The sequence below is a fragment of the Eumetopias jubatus genome, unplaced genomic scaffold (genome assembly GCF_037043125.1).
Source record: "Eumetopias jubatus isolate StellerSeaLion01/CBP00866 unplaced genomic scaffold, mEumJub1_p1.0 scaffold_5, whole genome shotgun sequence".
NCBI lineage: Eukaryota > Metazoa > Chordata > Mammalia > Carnivora > Otariidae > Eumetopias > Eumetopias jubatus.
Window position 1 is genome coordinate 103,331,787 of NW_028274811.1, and position 15,350 is coordinate 103,347,136.

Sequence of the window (15,350 nt, forward strand, 5' to 3'; positions counted from 1 at the left end):
GGGGAAAACAAAAGTACAGACAGCCCAAGATTGTTGGAACAATGAAATGAGTTAATGTCTAAAGCATTTAGGATAGCTCGGATACATAATAAATGTTAGCTGTTATGTTCTGTTACTGTTGAACTCCCCATTACCAGAGGCGCCCAGGCCTAGATTTGATAGCCAACAGTCAGGGACGTAACAAACAGGATCTTGCCCTGTGTGGGGAATTCGATTCTAAGGCCTTTTCCAATGCTGAAATTCAAGAAGTCCACAAAAAAACAAAGTACTTTTATTCTGTTATTTCCTACCAGGTACTTTTTCCTATCTCTACAAGGGACTTATGGGAAGTCTCTGATCTTAAAAGCTCAGAAAATCGACAAACTTCCCACAGACAAAAGAGACCTAGAAATGCAGAGTTGGAGAAGCAGACAGAGGCCTGTCCCTATTCCTGGAAAGGCTCAGCACACCCACCATCCAGTGCCACCTGTCCCAGAACGAGCCTTCAGAGCCAGCACCCCAAAGAGCTCTAGCCCTCCAGAGCGGAAGTACAAGGAGGACTGGGTGCTGCATGAAGAGAAATGCAGCAGAGACCATCTGAAGGATCACCCATGCCCAGGGGACTCCTCAGCTAAACTCTCATCCAGGGAATACCTGCTTCTGGGGCCTAGTAGGACAACGACTTCGGGAGCCTATTCAAGTGGACAGACTGATGAGTACAGGCCCTCAAGCAGGGGCAGTCATCGCCGATCCCAGAGTTCGCTGACCATATAAATGGCCTGAAGAAATCTGTACAAACTCAGAGGAAGCCACCCAATCAATGGCCTAATTAACCTATGACTCTTCGTCTTCATGGAGGAAAGGCCATGCCAGATTTATTTGCTCCCAACCAGGCTTGACGTCCTTGGAGAAAATGCTGGCCCCAAGGGCTTTGACAAAGGACTGGAAACCAATCCACCTCTACCTTTCTCCTGCTGCCAGGCAGCATATAATGCAAACAAAAATTTTATAAGGAAGCTATGTGTCTAATGCATTGAGTTTTAAAATTTTTTTAGCCCAGAGACATTCTTGTGACCTTCTAGGTAAGTAGAACAAATGGCTAACACAACTGGGCCATAATTTTCCAAGATTCCAAGAGATATATCTGCCCAGGCAATCTCTCAGGATATGGAAGTTTCTGGGCTTGTCAAGCCATCACCTCATCTTATTGTGCTGAAAGTTAAAGTTTCAGAAGAGACCCATATACACAGGTACTTCATCTTGAGTGTATTGCAGTGGTAATTATGTCAGGTTTAACATTTTCATTCGTAGAGAATTGGTTGCTTCCTGTCTCTAAGCCAAAGAAAACCATATCTAAAGAGTAGATTTGAACTCAGTGTCACAGACACTTTTGAAAATTGTAGATCCATAGCTAGTGTAAGAGGCAACAACAACGTAAGCATGCTAAAGCGAATGGGTGCACTGGAAATCCCAAGCTTTAGCTAATGGACCATATGTCCACAGTCTATACCAAGAGGATAGGAGCAGTACTATTTTTTTAAAGCTATTTGTTTATTTTTAAATAGAAGTACTCATCCTTATTCAGCTCTAAGACTTATAGACCTTAATATATCTGCGCCCAGAATAAACCTGTATGATAGAGCAACTCTGAGCGCAAACAAGGACACCTCAAAGGATAGGGCCAATATTAAACCCTATAATTAAGCTTATCCCTGATTATTACCAGCTGGAAGACACTGGCCCATGCTTCAGTTACATTAGGGAGAGTCAGAGGAAGTCTAATTTCAGAGGTTAAAGGATTATGCAAACTTCTTATCCCTAGAGGTTACAAATGCCAAAATGTAAAAGTGCTCAAAACAGTGTTGAATGAAAGAATGGATGATAGAATTCCAAGAAGCTATCAAGAGAATTCAGGTCTATTATGGACAAGGATAATGTATCTCTAGTCTTTAAGATAAGTCAGAGGCGGCTACTGAACCCTCTCCTCCTTAAGATAGTACCTGTATATTAAGCAAAATCCCTGTATATTAAGGATGGATGCAACATGTGTGACAAGTCTTTGAGCCTAAGAGGCATAGCTACCCCACAATGTAGACTTTTCACTTGAGTAACTTCTCAGCAAAGATGCACAAAAAGATCTCAACAATCAAATTGGCAAATGACCAACTGAGCTCATCCTCTGACCATCCGGCTGACAAACCTGAACTGGAGGGACCATTTGAAGCATTGTGTCCCTGGAAGCAATACACTGGATCTCTTTTACTGTCTATGTCACATAATGATGCCGATAATGGCCAACAGGATAATTCTACATGCTGATTGCTAGAGAAGGAGCAGGTGAACACAGCAGGCAGAGCAGTAATGATAGGAATTGTTCCAAATGAGTGGTTTGAGCCAAAACTTGGATCATGGGGTCCTCAATTTCCCCATTTGATTCCTGCCCACTCCTGCAAGCCATACTGAGAGAGTTAGGATGTTCCAGAGAAGAACAGAGTAGTGGGAAGAACACTGGCCTCAGGAGATTTGGGTTTGAGTCTTTGCTTCTGTACTCTCTAGGAGCCAGGAGCCTTGAAGCAAGATGCCATACCTGCAAATTAGGTTAAAACTGCTCTACCTTCCAGGCTTGGCATAAGGATCAAGTCAAAAATACACAGGGGATGTGCAAACCCTTTGAGAGTACAGAGTCTTTGCTTCTGTACTCTCTAGGAGCCAGGAGCCTTGAAGCAAGATGCCATACCTGCAAATTAGGTTAAAACTGCTCTACCTTCCAGGCTTGGCATAAGGATCAAGTCAAAAATACACAGGGGATGTGCAAACCCTTTGAGAGCTGTAACACCCTGTGAAAACACAGGGATTTCTATTTCAGAGCTAAGGGGAAACAAGGTGATGAGAAACTTGTGAAAATGACCACTGTACCTAAATGCTAAACCATACCCAACGTTGTGATGTTGCTCTCTTTCTTGCACGACCAACCATCCCAGTCTGCCTGGGGTTTTCCAAGTCTTAGCACTGAAGGGCCCACATCCTAGGAAATCCCTCAGTCCTGGGCCACCTGAGACAGCTCGTCACCTATTCTTGCCGCCCTTTGAAACCAAACCAACTGTGACCATCCAACATGCCACCTTAAGGGAAAAGGTTATAACAACTTTTCCTATAACATTATGCTAATGATTGTACTTAGAACATTTTTATACATTTATGACCTTTCACTGATTGACTGGAAATGTGTTATCCTTTATTAGAAAAAAATAAACATTGTTTTCCATAATTGCCTGCAGTTCTGAGTACCCTCTCATCCATCCATCCTTCTTTCCATTCATTCATTCATTCAGTAGTCTGTCCATCCATTTGTCCAATAAACTGTTAAGCCCCTACTGGATGCCTGCTAATATGCTATGGGCTGTGAGGAATTCAGTTCCTGTCTTTAAAGAAGCTCATACCTTGTCAGACATAGAGTGTCAGGAACATGTTTGATCCAACATGAGAGTGTGACACAAACCAAAATGGCTATAGGAATTAGAAGCAGCAGCACACCGTCTCCTCTGTAACTCTAACCTGGCTACTCTCCTCTTGCTGGAAGCCTGACACCAGCCTCAAACCCAGATTGATTCAGGTGCCTCTTTTCCCTCATTCAGAAAAGATTGAGTGGGTGCCTACTGCACAGCACTGTGTTAGGCAGCAAGGATAAAATAGGAGAGAAAACAGGCCCATCTCCTGCCTTCAAGGGATTCACAACCTAGAAGGTAAGACAGCCAGTAATCAAAGAAATAGATAAATGAGACAGTTGAACTCTATGAGAAGAAAGAAGAATGGAAAAGAAGGGAGGGGTGGTTCCCAGCATGATCAGAAAAGGCCTTTCCATGGAGGAGAGGAGACTTTAACCATGATAATAATACAGCAGGAAAGGGCTATTGCAGATGGAGAGAATTAACTATGAAAGCCCTGAAAACGAAGAGTTTGGTATACAGAAGGAGGAGAAGAAAAAAGAAAAGAAAGGTCAGGATGACTAGAATCCAAATAAAAAAGAGTAAGTGCCCCCATGATAACGTTAATAGTAACAACCATACAAGCTCACTGTGTACTTGACACTAGACTAAGGGCACATCATCATGTAAACCTCACAGCAACCCTCCAAGGTAGGTAATATTATGCTCTGCTATTTCAGTTAGCTTCTGCAACACACCAAACCACTACCACCCAAAATTTAGTGGACCAGTACAATTACTTATGCACTCATGATTCTCTGCAATTTGAGGTGAAATGGCTGGGATCTTCCATCTTCAAGAACGTCAGCCAACATTGTCATACGGCAGCAATGTTCTGGGAGTGAGAACAGAATCCACAGAGCCTCTTGAGACCTAGGCACAGAACTCACAGATCATCAATGCCATTACATTCTATCAAAGCAAATCACAAGGCCAGCCCAGTTTCAAGGGGGCGGGGAAAACACATTCCACCTTTAATGGGAGGATCTACAAAGAAATTTGAAGCCATTTGCAATCCATCACATCCCATTACAAAGGGAAAAACTGAGGCAAAGACAAGTCAAATAACCATGGCACAGTCACACAATTAACAAGTGGGGAGGCAGCATTCAAGAGCCTGAAACTAGAGCCTATACTCTTAGCCACAAAGCTACACAACAGCAAGATGGGGCTGAAGGGGCAGGTAGGAACCAGATGACAGAGGGTCTTGTCTTCTCCACATCCTCCTGAGAAGCAAAGAAGTTCAGTATTTAGTGAGCTGGAATTCCACCCCAGCTCTGTCGCAGACTGGCAATGTGACCCAGGAAGAGACCACACTGTGTTCAGCTGGGTTGCACATCCAGACAAAATCTTAAGTAAAGAAAATACTAACAGTTAAGATGAACTGGAACTCATGCCTGCACTACCCTAAAATATCTTCCTGTTGAGCTGATCACCTACCCAGAACTTTCTATTCTGCCCTAGGGGCCCTAAGAAATCAATCACACAGGAGCAAATTCTCCCAGACAATCACAGAAGAGACAGCCCTTCCCTGCACCTCCAACCCAGGCAAGATTTCACTGACAAAGAAGGTGGGGATTGTGAACTGGAGCAAGCAGGACTTTTGAGAGTATTATAAAAGGAGTCCTGCCCATCCAAACTTCAGGACTCCCACAGTGAGGATCTGGGCAATGTCAGACAAGAGCTGAGACCCAGAGCCTTTTTCTTCAAAGGCATTCTGGTGCCACCTAGCATCAGTGGAGGAGTTGCTGCTTCTGAGGACTCTTCCTACAGCTAGAGCAGGGAAAACAATAATGGAAGGGGAACTGAGCCAGGAGTCAGGAGCCCAGATTTCCAGTCCGCTCCACCAATGGTGTCCACTGTGACTCTGGACAAATCCCTTCACCAGGTTTCAACCTCAAACTGAGGTTTTCTTGGCTTCCTCAAACACTCAATGTAGGAACTGGACTGGTTCTAATATTCTGTGGTTCTAAGAGTTATTTGGGGGATGTTACAGTGCAGGAATGCCCCTGTGCAAACAAAGCCTTTAGTTTACTATTTGTGCAGCTGTCTGATTCTCTATCATGCATGCACATGGTGGCAAATCCCATGAGGAAGGAACCCTGCAATCTTGTTCCCTGCTGTGTTCCAAGTGCTCAATACATGGCAGTGCTCAACAATGTTGTGAATCCAGCTGTTGAAGAAACTCATCAATGGGGGCTGGTCTCAGAGGGAGTATAGCAGGCAGGAGGACAGCAACATTATTTGGGAAGATAATGAACCCCCCAAGCCTTTGCGAGGCCACTGGTTGCCTTTCTCAGATCAGTAGGCAGTAAGGAGCTGCAAAGACATAAAGCAGGGCAGAGCAGCCACCATCTCCAGCTGTCAAGGGGAAGCCAGAGCTGAGACATCTCTCTGCCTCACACAGGCTGTAGACTCACTCCAGGTGCTGAAGTGTCTAAGGAGGAACTTTAGTCTCCTATCATCTCCATCAACACTTCCATCTCCCCAGCCACTTACTCTTTAAATAAAGCACCAAGTTGAATCTCTAGTACCTTCCTTCCATGCATATCACTGCCCCTAAGCCCCTCTTCTGTCAATATTTAAACTGCCACCATCTGTGCCCTGACTCTCTGTCTACAAGAGAGGCCAGCACTTCACAGGTCAGGCCTGGGGAAAGACAAGCCCAGGCACCTCAGGAACCAAAACTACCTGGGAGGCAACAGTATCCTTAGCTCCTGTCCGCAGTGCCAGTTCAGCAAAAGGATGCTGGCTGACCAGACACTTAACTTTTAGGAAAAATATTTTTCCCTTCAGTGTCATGAGCTTTTCCTACCCCAGCTAACCTATATCCCACAAGATGAGTTGAAATATATCCCTGCAGATGCAGATGACAAAATTCAGATAACAGGTAAGTGGATGAGCCCAGGGTTACTGGGTAATTTAGAATTAGAGCTGAGACTGGAATTGGGGTTTCCTAAACCCTCAGTGAGGGCTCTTCAACCATCTCATCAGCCAGAGATTAACTAGCATTCCTTTCCAGGGCTGCTTAGACATTTAAAACTCAGAATAATGAAGGGGGGGACATCGGAAGGGGAGACGAACCGTGAGAGACTATGGACTCTGAGAAACAAACTGAGGGTTCTAGAGGGGAGGGGGGTGGGGGGAAGGGTTAGCCTGGTGATGGATATTAAAGAGGGCATGTACTGAATGGAGCACTAGGTGTTATACACAAACAATGAATTACGGAACATTACATCAAAAACTAATGATGTAATGTATGGTGATTAACATAACATAATAAAATTAAATTAAATAAACAAATAAATAAATCTCCTAAAGGAGTGAAATTTCAAAATATCAGGCCACATGGCAGGTGAGTCAGGGTAGATTTGACCATAGAATCCTTCCAGAACTCCTCATATCACCCTGTTTGCCAAAGGGCAACCTAGGATTGAAGGGTGGGGTTATTCCAGTAAGTCACCTCTCAGAATTCTCTTCTCCCATTTGCAGGGGCAGAAGTGAATTCTGAAACCCCACCAACTGCTGCTTCTGAGCCTCCAATCCTGCCTTCAAAATAAGATTTATAAGATTTATAAGCTTTTGTCCCTTTCACAAAAAGAACTTTTGAAAAGAAGCATCCATTTGCTTTCCCCATTTATTTTTTTAAGATTTTATTTATTTATTTGACAGCGAGAGAGAGAGAGAGAGAGACAGCAAGAGAGGGAACACAAGCAGGGGGAGAGGGAGAAGCAGGCTTCCCGCCGAGCAGGGAGCCTGATGCAGGGCTCAATCCCAGGACCCTGGGACCATGACCTAGGCCAAAGGCAGATGCTTAATGATTAAGTGACCCAGGCACCCCTGCTTTCCCCATTTATAACAGACTAGTATGTTGGGCAGTGAAAGCGGTTCTTCAGGAAGGGGGTACAAGACCCTAGGGCAGCTTAACATTTGCTATGCTTCTAGCCAGGCACTCCTCTTCTTAAAGGTCAAGGAACCAGAGAAGGAATAGAAGACCCAGAGAGGGGATGTGAACTTGCCAGAGACTGAGAATCACCTCTGCTACCCTCAGCTACCCCATGATCTCATCCTAGGTGGCTGGAGGATAGTAATTTAGAAGGTCTGTTCCAGGTTGAAAATGAAACTTATGGAGTACCCTTTTACCAAATGGTCCCATTGGTGCCTCCCCCAGTAGGACCTCATATCACTCTCCTGGCTCCATTAATCAATTGGCTCAGGATAATCATAGGATGTCTTTCAGGCCATGGTCTTAATGAATATCATGACCAATGTAAGACCTTGGTAACTCATATATTTTAACAGCATTTTGGGGTACTTCATCGCAAAGAATAACCAGGCATGAGAGTTTGGACAGAGTGGCAGACCAGAATGGTGGCAGGGGCAAGGGGGCATAGACACCTTTTCTCAGAAGACTCTTTCTTTAGAAAGCCCTTGCTTCACCCCCTGGAAGTGATGGCCTACACATCAGGTGGCTCTTGCAACAATAGGACAAACAGGGAATATACCTCATTTTTTTGTTCCCTGTAAATGCCAATATGTTTTTCCATTTTGCTCCTCTATAAAATGGAACAAGGAAACCAACCAATGTCTGATAACTTCCCCAGGTCAACAGACATATGTGGCTGAAAGCAGAGATTCATCTCCAAGATGCCCAACTTCAGGGCCCAAAATATTAACCACCATGCTACACTTCTTCTACAGTATAGTGAAAAGAGCCCTGACTGAATTTAGGGTTGAGAGATCTGGGCTCCCAAATCTACAAATTTCTTATTGTGAGACTTTTCTTCCCTTATCCTTTCCCATCTGTAAAATTAAGGGATTGGCCTGGAGACTTCTAAGGCCCCCCAGATTTTTCTGAATTCATCATTCTCACCTGTAAGGACACATACTCAGTTTACTCTTAAATTCCCTTGAAGCTTTTCAAGTAGATGAGCTAGAAACCAGAATCAGCTCTTGTAAAGGATAATTAGAGCCACTAGCAAGTTAATTGAAGACCTGGTGACTGGCTAAGCATTAGCAAATCACAAAAACAGCTTGGGGATGGAGAGGAGGAAGAGTAAGCAGGTGGTAAGGAAGAAATCTGAAAGATATTAAGATAACTCCCAGAGGAAATAAGCAAAAGCTGTGTGTTCTACTTATGCCCCAACTCCTGAGTTGGGTATACACTGGACCCCCATCACTTGACCCCGACCTATCTTGCCAGGCTCAGAGCCCATGTTCAAGGGAACCTAATTGCTTACCATTATAAACACATTGTATACTTTCCAACCTCTGTGCCTTTGGTTGAGTCATCTCCTCTACCTAAAATGCCTGCTCAAAGCCTGAATCTCAAATTCAGCCCTCTAAAGACCACTTCTTCCATAAAGCTATCCCTAGTCCCTGAACTCCCAAAGCTCTCTGCACATATCCTACGGAACTCAATACAGACATTTCTAGTTACTCAGGTCTTTTTTTTTTTTTTTTTCAATCATCCTTCCTAGAATGACAGAGCCTGAAATGACAAGTCCTAAATGATTCATCCTAGGGCTAGAACCAAGCCTTGGCCAATGACAATAGTGGACTGGCTCATAAGAATGTTCTTTCATCTACTCCTGACTACAAATCCAGGAGGCAGAGGTAGGGACAGACATTTCCTCTGCCTCTCCCCATACCAGGAGGTCTCTGCCTCAGCCTCCCACTTCTTCTCTTCCCCAAAGGCAAAGACCAGAGGATGATCCAATGGTCAGTGTCCCCCACCCCCCCCAAAAAAAATCAGTGGTTCTTGGGGGCCTAATCTTAAAACAGCTTCAGACACACTCTGGTTTCTCTTGTCTCTCTTCCATTTCCTCCTTCCATGAGGTCAAACAGCACAACTAAGCTAAGTGTTCCCTTACAGGGAAGACCAACCTCTCTTTTGCTCCCTTTCCCCCTCTTCTACTTTGGGCCATTGGGCTCAGTTATAAATAATTTTTGTTTCCATTCTGCTAATGTTTCTGGTAGCACTAGTCTGGGGAGAAGAAAGTAGAGCAATGGGAAAGTGGAGGCCCACCAAGGGGAGACAAAGTGTCCATGTGGGATGCAGACATTCTTGTGTTCTCTGTCTATGATGACACCAAATACCATCAAAATTTCAATTGGTATTTTTATCCCCATTTATAGGTAAGCAAACTGAGACTCAGAAAAATTAGGTAGCTTATACAAGATGCACTATTTCTTAAGTAGGCTTTATACCCAGTGTGGAGCCCAACATGGGGCCTGAACTCATGACCCCGAGATCAAGACCTGAGCTGAGATCAAGAATCAGATGCTTAACCAACTGAGCAACCCAGGCATCCCCCCAAAATTGCACTATTAATAAGAGGCAGAAAAGATATTCCAAACCCAGACCAGATTCTCAGCCTACTATAATTAACAACAAGGGCAGTGGCAGCCTAGTCTTTGGTAAACAGCACATCATGTAATTTTCCACAGTTCTGTCTCCCAGATTCCCTCAGGGTCTCAGTTTGTACCTCTAGCCACTTAAGCTTTCCAGCCTCCTTTCCTCCCAGTTTTTCCATGGGCATACCCTCCAAACACCGACATAGAGCCTGGGAGGAGTGGCACCCTGGAAGACATGATGACATTGGCATAGCTCTAATTACAGCTCCAACAGCCTGTGTTATGCCTAGTAGACAAACCATACCAGAAGCACATTAATTTCTGCCCCAGCTGGCTCCCACCATGGGAAGGCTTACATTGCCATGCTCAGAGGGGCTCTGCCTGAACCCCTGATGTGGGAGGGATGCACCCAGCCCTGCCTCTCTTCTTATTTTTAATTAGAAGTTCCATTAAAACCACTACAGCAATGAGGCACACACCAGGCAACATACTTCAGCACAATTAGCACACTCCTCAGGGGGCTAAAATGGCCTCAGCCTTGGTCTGGGCAACATAATTGCACCAAAACATACAGCCTACAAGGAGGCTCCCATTTTAAGTGGAAAGAAACAATTAGTCACACAATCTATCAGGTAGTTAGATCTGTAGGAAATTATTCAATATACATAATTTAAAAGTTTGCCAGGGGTTGAGATATATGGAAATTATTACTAGCCTATGGCTTGGTACATCCAGAAGCAAACCACTATCCCCACCCACACCCACCCCATACTAGTAATGCTCTATGTCTCTGTGTGTAGATACCCACCAAGTAAAGAGACTAGTTGTAATTATGTGTCTGGATCACTGTAAACAGTATTTCATTCCTAAAATGTGGGAAATAATCAGTGGGGCAGAGAGGTTATGGAACCCCCATCTACCTTACTGCCACTTTCTGAATCCCCAAGCCACTAATTAAAACCTGCCCCTAAGATAGCTCCTGGCCAGGTCATCCTGGTGATTCTGAGAAGTAAATAAAAAGAGCAAATTAGAAGGCCAGAAGGACCTCTCTGAACACCAGGAAAGCTGCAGAAAACCACCCGAGGCTTCCTGGACTCTGTTTGAAGCCATACTTCCGGATTCCACATGCAGAAGCATCTTGTCTGCATTCGATCATCCCTCTCTAGCACTCATTTGCTGAACCATTGTACCTTCCGCAGACCAGCAGTGCCACTATAATTAATATTCAACCGGCATTTCCACTGCGTACTCAAAGCCTGTTCTTTCAGCCTTTTCAAATCCAATTCAGACCAAAGTAATCTTTGCCCTTGCATTTTGGTTCAGGCAGCAGTGATTGTTAGGGTGGCAGATTATGGTTTATTAGCATCTATTGAACAGCAAAGGAGCCCGGCATGATAGCGGTCATCACTAGGTCTCTGAGACTAAACTAGGTCTCACAAACTAAAATTAACACCCAGCAGGACACAAATACTGGGGCAGGAAGGAGACCATTTCAGGAAGAATTATTATAACTTTTCATATAAGACTAGAGATGGAGTGGGGGGGGTTGTGAGGCGTCCAACAAAGGGGGTGGTCCAGCTAATAGGAGGCAACCACTGTTTGACCACTAACTTTAGAGTTTCCACAATCAACTTTCAAGTGTCATTATTTGTGGGTCTAGAGCAACTGATACAGTGTAAGGAGGCCTTGACTCAAATCCTGGACTAAATCCACTGCATGACCTTGAGCAAATTCTTTCCCACTCAGGAACTCAGCCCCTAAACATTAGTTTAAAATGAGAGTTAAAAAGGATCAGTGGTGTTTAAACTATCTCCCTGGGGTGGAGATGGTCAAATTCCCTTCCCTACATTACCCAGAACACTTCTCATCCTACCTGTTTCATATGCCAGTCTTTTCCCTAAGATCTTGTTTTTAAAAAAATTATGTTAGGGGCGCCTGGGTGACTCAGTCAGTTAAGCATCCAACTCTTGATTTCAGCTCAAGTCATTATCTCAGAGTCATAAGATCAAGCCCCGGAATCTGCTTGAAATTCTCTCCCTGTCTCCCTCCTCCCCTCCGCCTGCTTGTGTTTGCTCTCTAGATAAATAAAAGTAAATAAAATTTTTTAAAAGTAAAAAAGTAATTAATAAGTAATTGTGCTTTTTAATCTGTGAGATACAAGTTTGAAGCCACTAGATGCTCTCTAAAATCCTTCATAGCTCTAAGGGTCTACGAAGTAGTAAGAACTGAAATGGTACAAGGAATTCACCATGCTAATACAGAAGTATGTATTTTAAGTGGCCAAAGAGATATAAGACATGGACAGAAGAAGCAGTTTAACCTGGAATCTCAGCAAAGCTGAGAGGTATGTAGGCTTTTTTAATAACTTCTATAGCTCAGCAACATTCTAGGTCAGATTTCTTGGATAGATGGAAGGCCCCTGGATCCAAGCTGGTAAGTCCAGATTAATTAAACCTTCTACCCTTTCTCCTGAATGCATGCATTGCTCACTCATGCAAGCTTTGAACATGGGAAGAGATCAGCTTCTTGAAAAAAAATCTTCTAAAGACATTGTGAAACCTAAAAAAAAAAAACAAACAAACAAAACTCTATGGGTCTTCCAAGATGAAATCAAATGACTAGTTAATGAAAACCTATAATACCAAAGTTAACTTCTGAAACATAAAAAGAAACCATCAGCTCAACTTCCAGTTAAACATGGTAGACTGACATGTACGTTTTCCACTCTTCTCTTCTAAAATCCCACTAGAACAGGAGTTAAGCAAGGAGAAAGATCTAAAACCTCAATAACAATAAGAAAGGGAAAGAAATAGATACACAAGGGGAGTCAACAAAACTTAGGAAAATGGAAAATGAAGGAGAGGTAAATAAATTAGATAGCAGCTTTTCTCTCTCTCTGCAAAGGACCGACAGGGTGAAAAACTAAGATAAATCCAGGCAATTCCTGCCAAAGAAGCTCAGAAAGGCTCAGAAATAGATAGCAAGGGGAATATAGTGGAGTAGGAAGATCCTAAACTCACCTCTGCCATGTACACACCAAGGTGGCCGCTACATATAAAGCAACTCCCTCTGAGAATGACCTGAAGACTAACAAAACAGCTCTTCCACACCTAAAGATAAAAAGGGGGAAAAACAAACAAACAAACAAAAAACATCAATAAGGGTAGGAGGGGCAGGAGGGGCAGAGATGTGGTTTGGTCAGGAATCAAACCCCTGGCACAGCAAATCACAAGTAGGAGAGAGGTCACAGGTGTAGAGGTCCTCCCTGAGAATTAAGGGGTTCAAGCACCACACTGAACACCCCCTGCCCCGGGGATCTGTACCAAGAAGATGAGCTCCCATGATATTTGGCTTTGAAAATCTGCGGAGCTTAATTTTGGAAAAGCCAAGGGCTATAGGAAACTAAGACTCCACTCTGAAAGGGCACACACACACACAATCTCACTTGCTCCAAGATCCAGCAGAGGCAGCAGTTTGAAAATCCCTGAGCTATACATGAAGGAGTATTTATTGACTAATTTTAGGACATGTGCCAGAGAGCCAGGGATCTGTGGGAACTTTTCTTAGGAACAGAATCACAGGAAGATGCCATTTTTCTTGTTCTCCTTAGCCTAACTGGCCACTGCTGGTGGGCACCAGTTTTTGGGTTTTTTTTTTTTAAGATTTTATTTTTTTGTCAGAGAGAGACACAGTGAGAGAGGGAACACAAAAACAGGGGCAGTGGGAGAGGGAGAAGCAGGCTTCCTGCAGAGCAGGGAGCCTGATGTGGGGCTCAATCCCAGGACCCTGGGATCATGACCTGAGCCGAAGCCAGACACTTAAGGACTGATCCACCCAGCAGCCACTGGTGGGCAACAGTTCTGACACTATTTCTTGAGCATCAGTCACTGTGCCTCAGTGTTCCACATGGAACAACCCCACCCAAACACCATCTTTAGGAGGTACCCCTCCAAAGCAGCTCCCACCCTACAGCACCCAGCAGGCAGCCTTGGTCAAGACCACACACCTCCAAAGTGACACCTGCCCCAAGAAGGAGGGAGCCAACCTTAACCACCAATACATTTGCAGTAGCTACAGCATGCCTCTCAGCCAGCCATCCCCACCATTGTGCTTGCATCACTTATAGCCCGGTCATAATAAGAGGACACATGGAGCCCACACAGGGGAGCCCCTGGTTCTGATGACCAAGAGGAATTTCATTTCTGGGTCCCACAGGACACTTTCTACTCGAATCCACTACCTTCAAGACCAGGAGACATAGCTGACCTACCTAATACATAGAAACAAACACAGAGGGTCCGATAAAATGAGGAGACAGAGGAATATGTTCTAAACGAAAGAACAAGACAAAACTGCATAAAAAGAACTAAATGAAATAGAGTTAAGGAATCTACTTGATAAACAGTTCAAAGTAATAGTAATAAAGATGCTCACTGAACTTGGGAGAAAAGTGGATAAACTCAATGAAAACTTCAACAAAGAGACAGAAAATTTGAAAAGAACCAATCAGAGCTGAAGAATACAACAGTGGACATGAAAAATACACTAAAAGGAATCAACAGCAGATTAGAAGATGCAAAAGAATGGATCAGTGATCTGGAAGACAGGGTGATGGAAATTTTCCAAACTGAACTGCAAAAAGAAAAAACAATTTAAAAAAAATAAGGCTAGGTTAAGGGACCTCTGGGACAACATCATGTGTACTAACATTCACATTATAGGGATTCCAGAAGAAGAGAGAAAAAGGGGCAGAGAATTTAGTTGAAGAAATAATAGATGAAAACTTCCCTACCTGGGGAAGGAAACAGACATCCAGGTCCAGGAATAAAAGAGAGCCCCAAACAAGATGAACCCAAAGTTGTCCACAGCAAGACACATAATAATTTAAATATAAAAATTTTAAGATAAATAATCTTAAAAGCAACAAGAGAAACACAACCAGTTATGTACAAGGGAACACCCATAGAACTATCACTGATTTTTTAGCAAAAACCTGCAAGCCAAAAGGAAATAAAATGATATATTCAAAGTACTAAAAGGAAAAAACCTACAACCCAGAAAAGTCTACCCAGCAAAGTTAACACTCAGAATTTAAAAGATAAAGATTTTCCCAGGCAAAAGTTGAAAAAGTTTGTCACCACTAACCCAGCCTTACATAAAATGTTAAAGAAACTTCTTTAGGAAGAAAAGAAATGGCCATAACTAGAAGAAAATTATAAAAGATAAAATTTCACTGATTAAAGCAAACATATACTCATTTATCAATCACTTATGAAGCTAGTATGAAGGTTGAAGGAAAAAAAGTAAAATTAACTGTATCTATAATAATTAGCAAAAGGAAACACAAAATAAAAGTATTAAAATGTGACACCACATACCTAAAAAGATGGGGAGAAGTAAAAATATAGCACTTTTAGAATGTGTTCAAACTTAAGTGACCAACAATTTAAAATAGACTGCTGTATACCTCGAGTGTATATAGGAACTTCATGGTAACCACAACCAAAAACCTGTATTAGATACATAAAA

At 43.2% G+C, this 15,350-nt stretch overlaps 1 protein-coding gene and 1 long non-coding RNA gene across 4 annotated transcripts in view; one reads left to right on the top strand and one right to left on the bottom strand.

The window, feature by feature from the left end:
• ATP10B (ATPase phospholipid transporting 10B (putative)) overlaps window positions 1–753 on the top strand; it is a 125,784-nt gene extending 125,031 nt beyond the window's left edge. For all 3 annotated transcript variants that reach the window (XM_028106505.2, XM_088023477.1, XM_088023478.1), the window contains one exon: window positions 294–753. In XM_028106505.2, the coding sequence (XP_027962306.1) occupies window positions 294–753 (460 nt within the window). The remainder of the gene's footprint in view (window positions 1–293) is intronic.
• Window positions 1–15,350, bottom strand: part of LOC148164389 (uncharacterized) — an 88,850-nt gene that overhangs the window by 36,831 nt on the left and 36,669 nt on the right. The gene's annotated exons all lie outside the window — the stretch shown is intronic.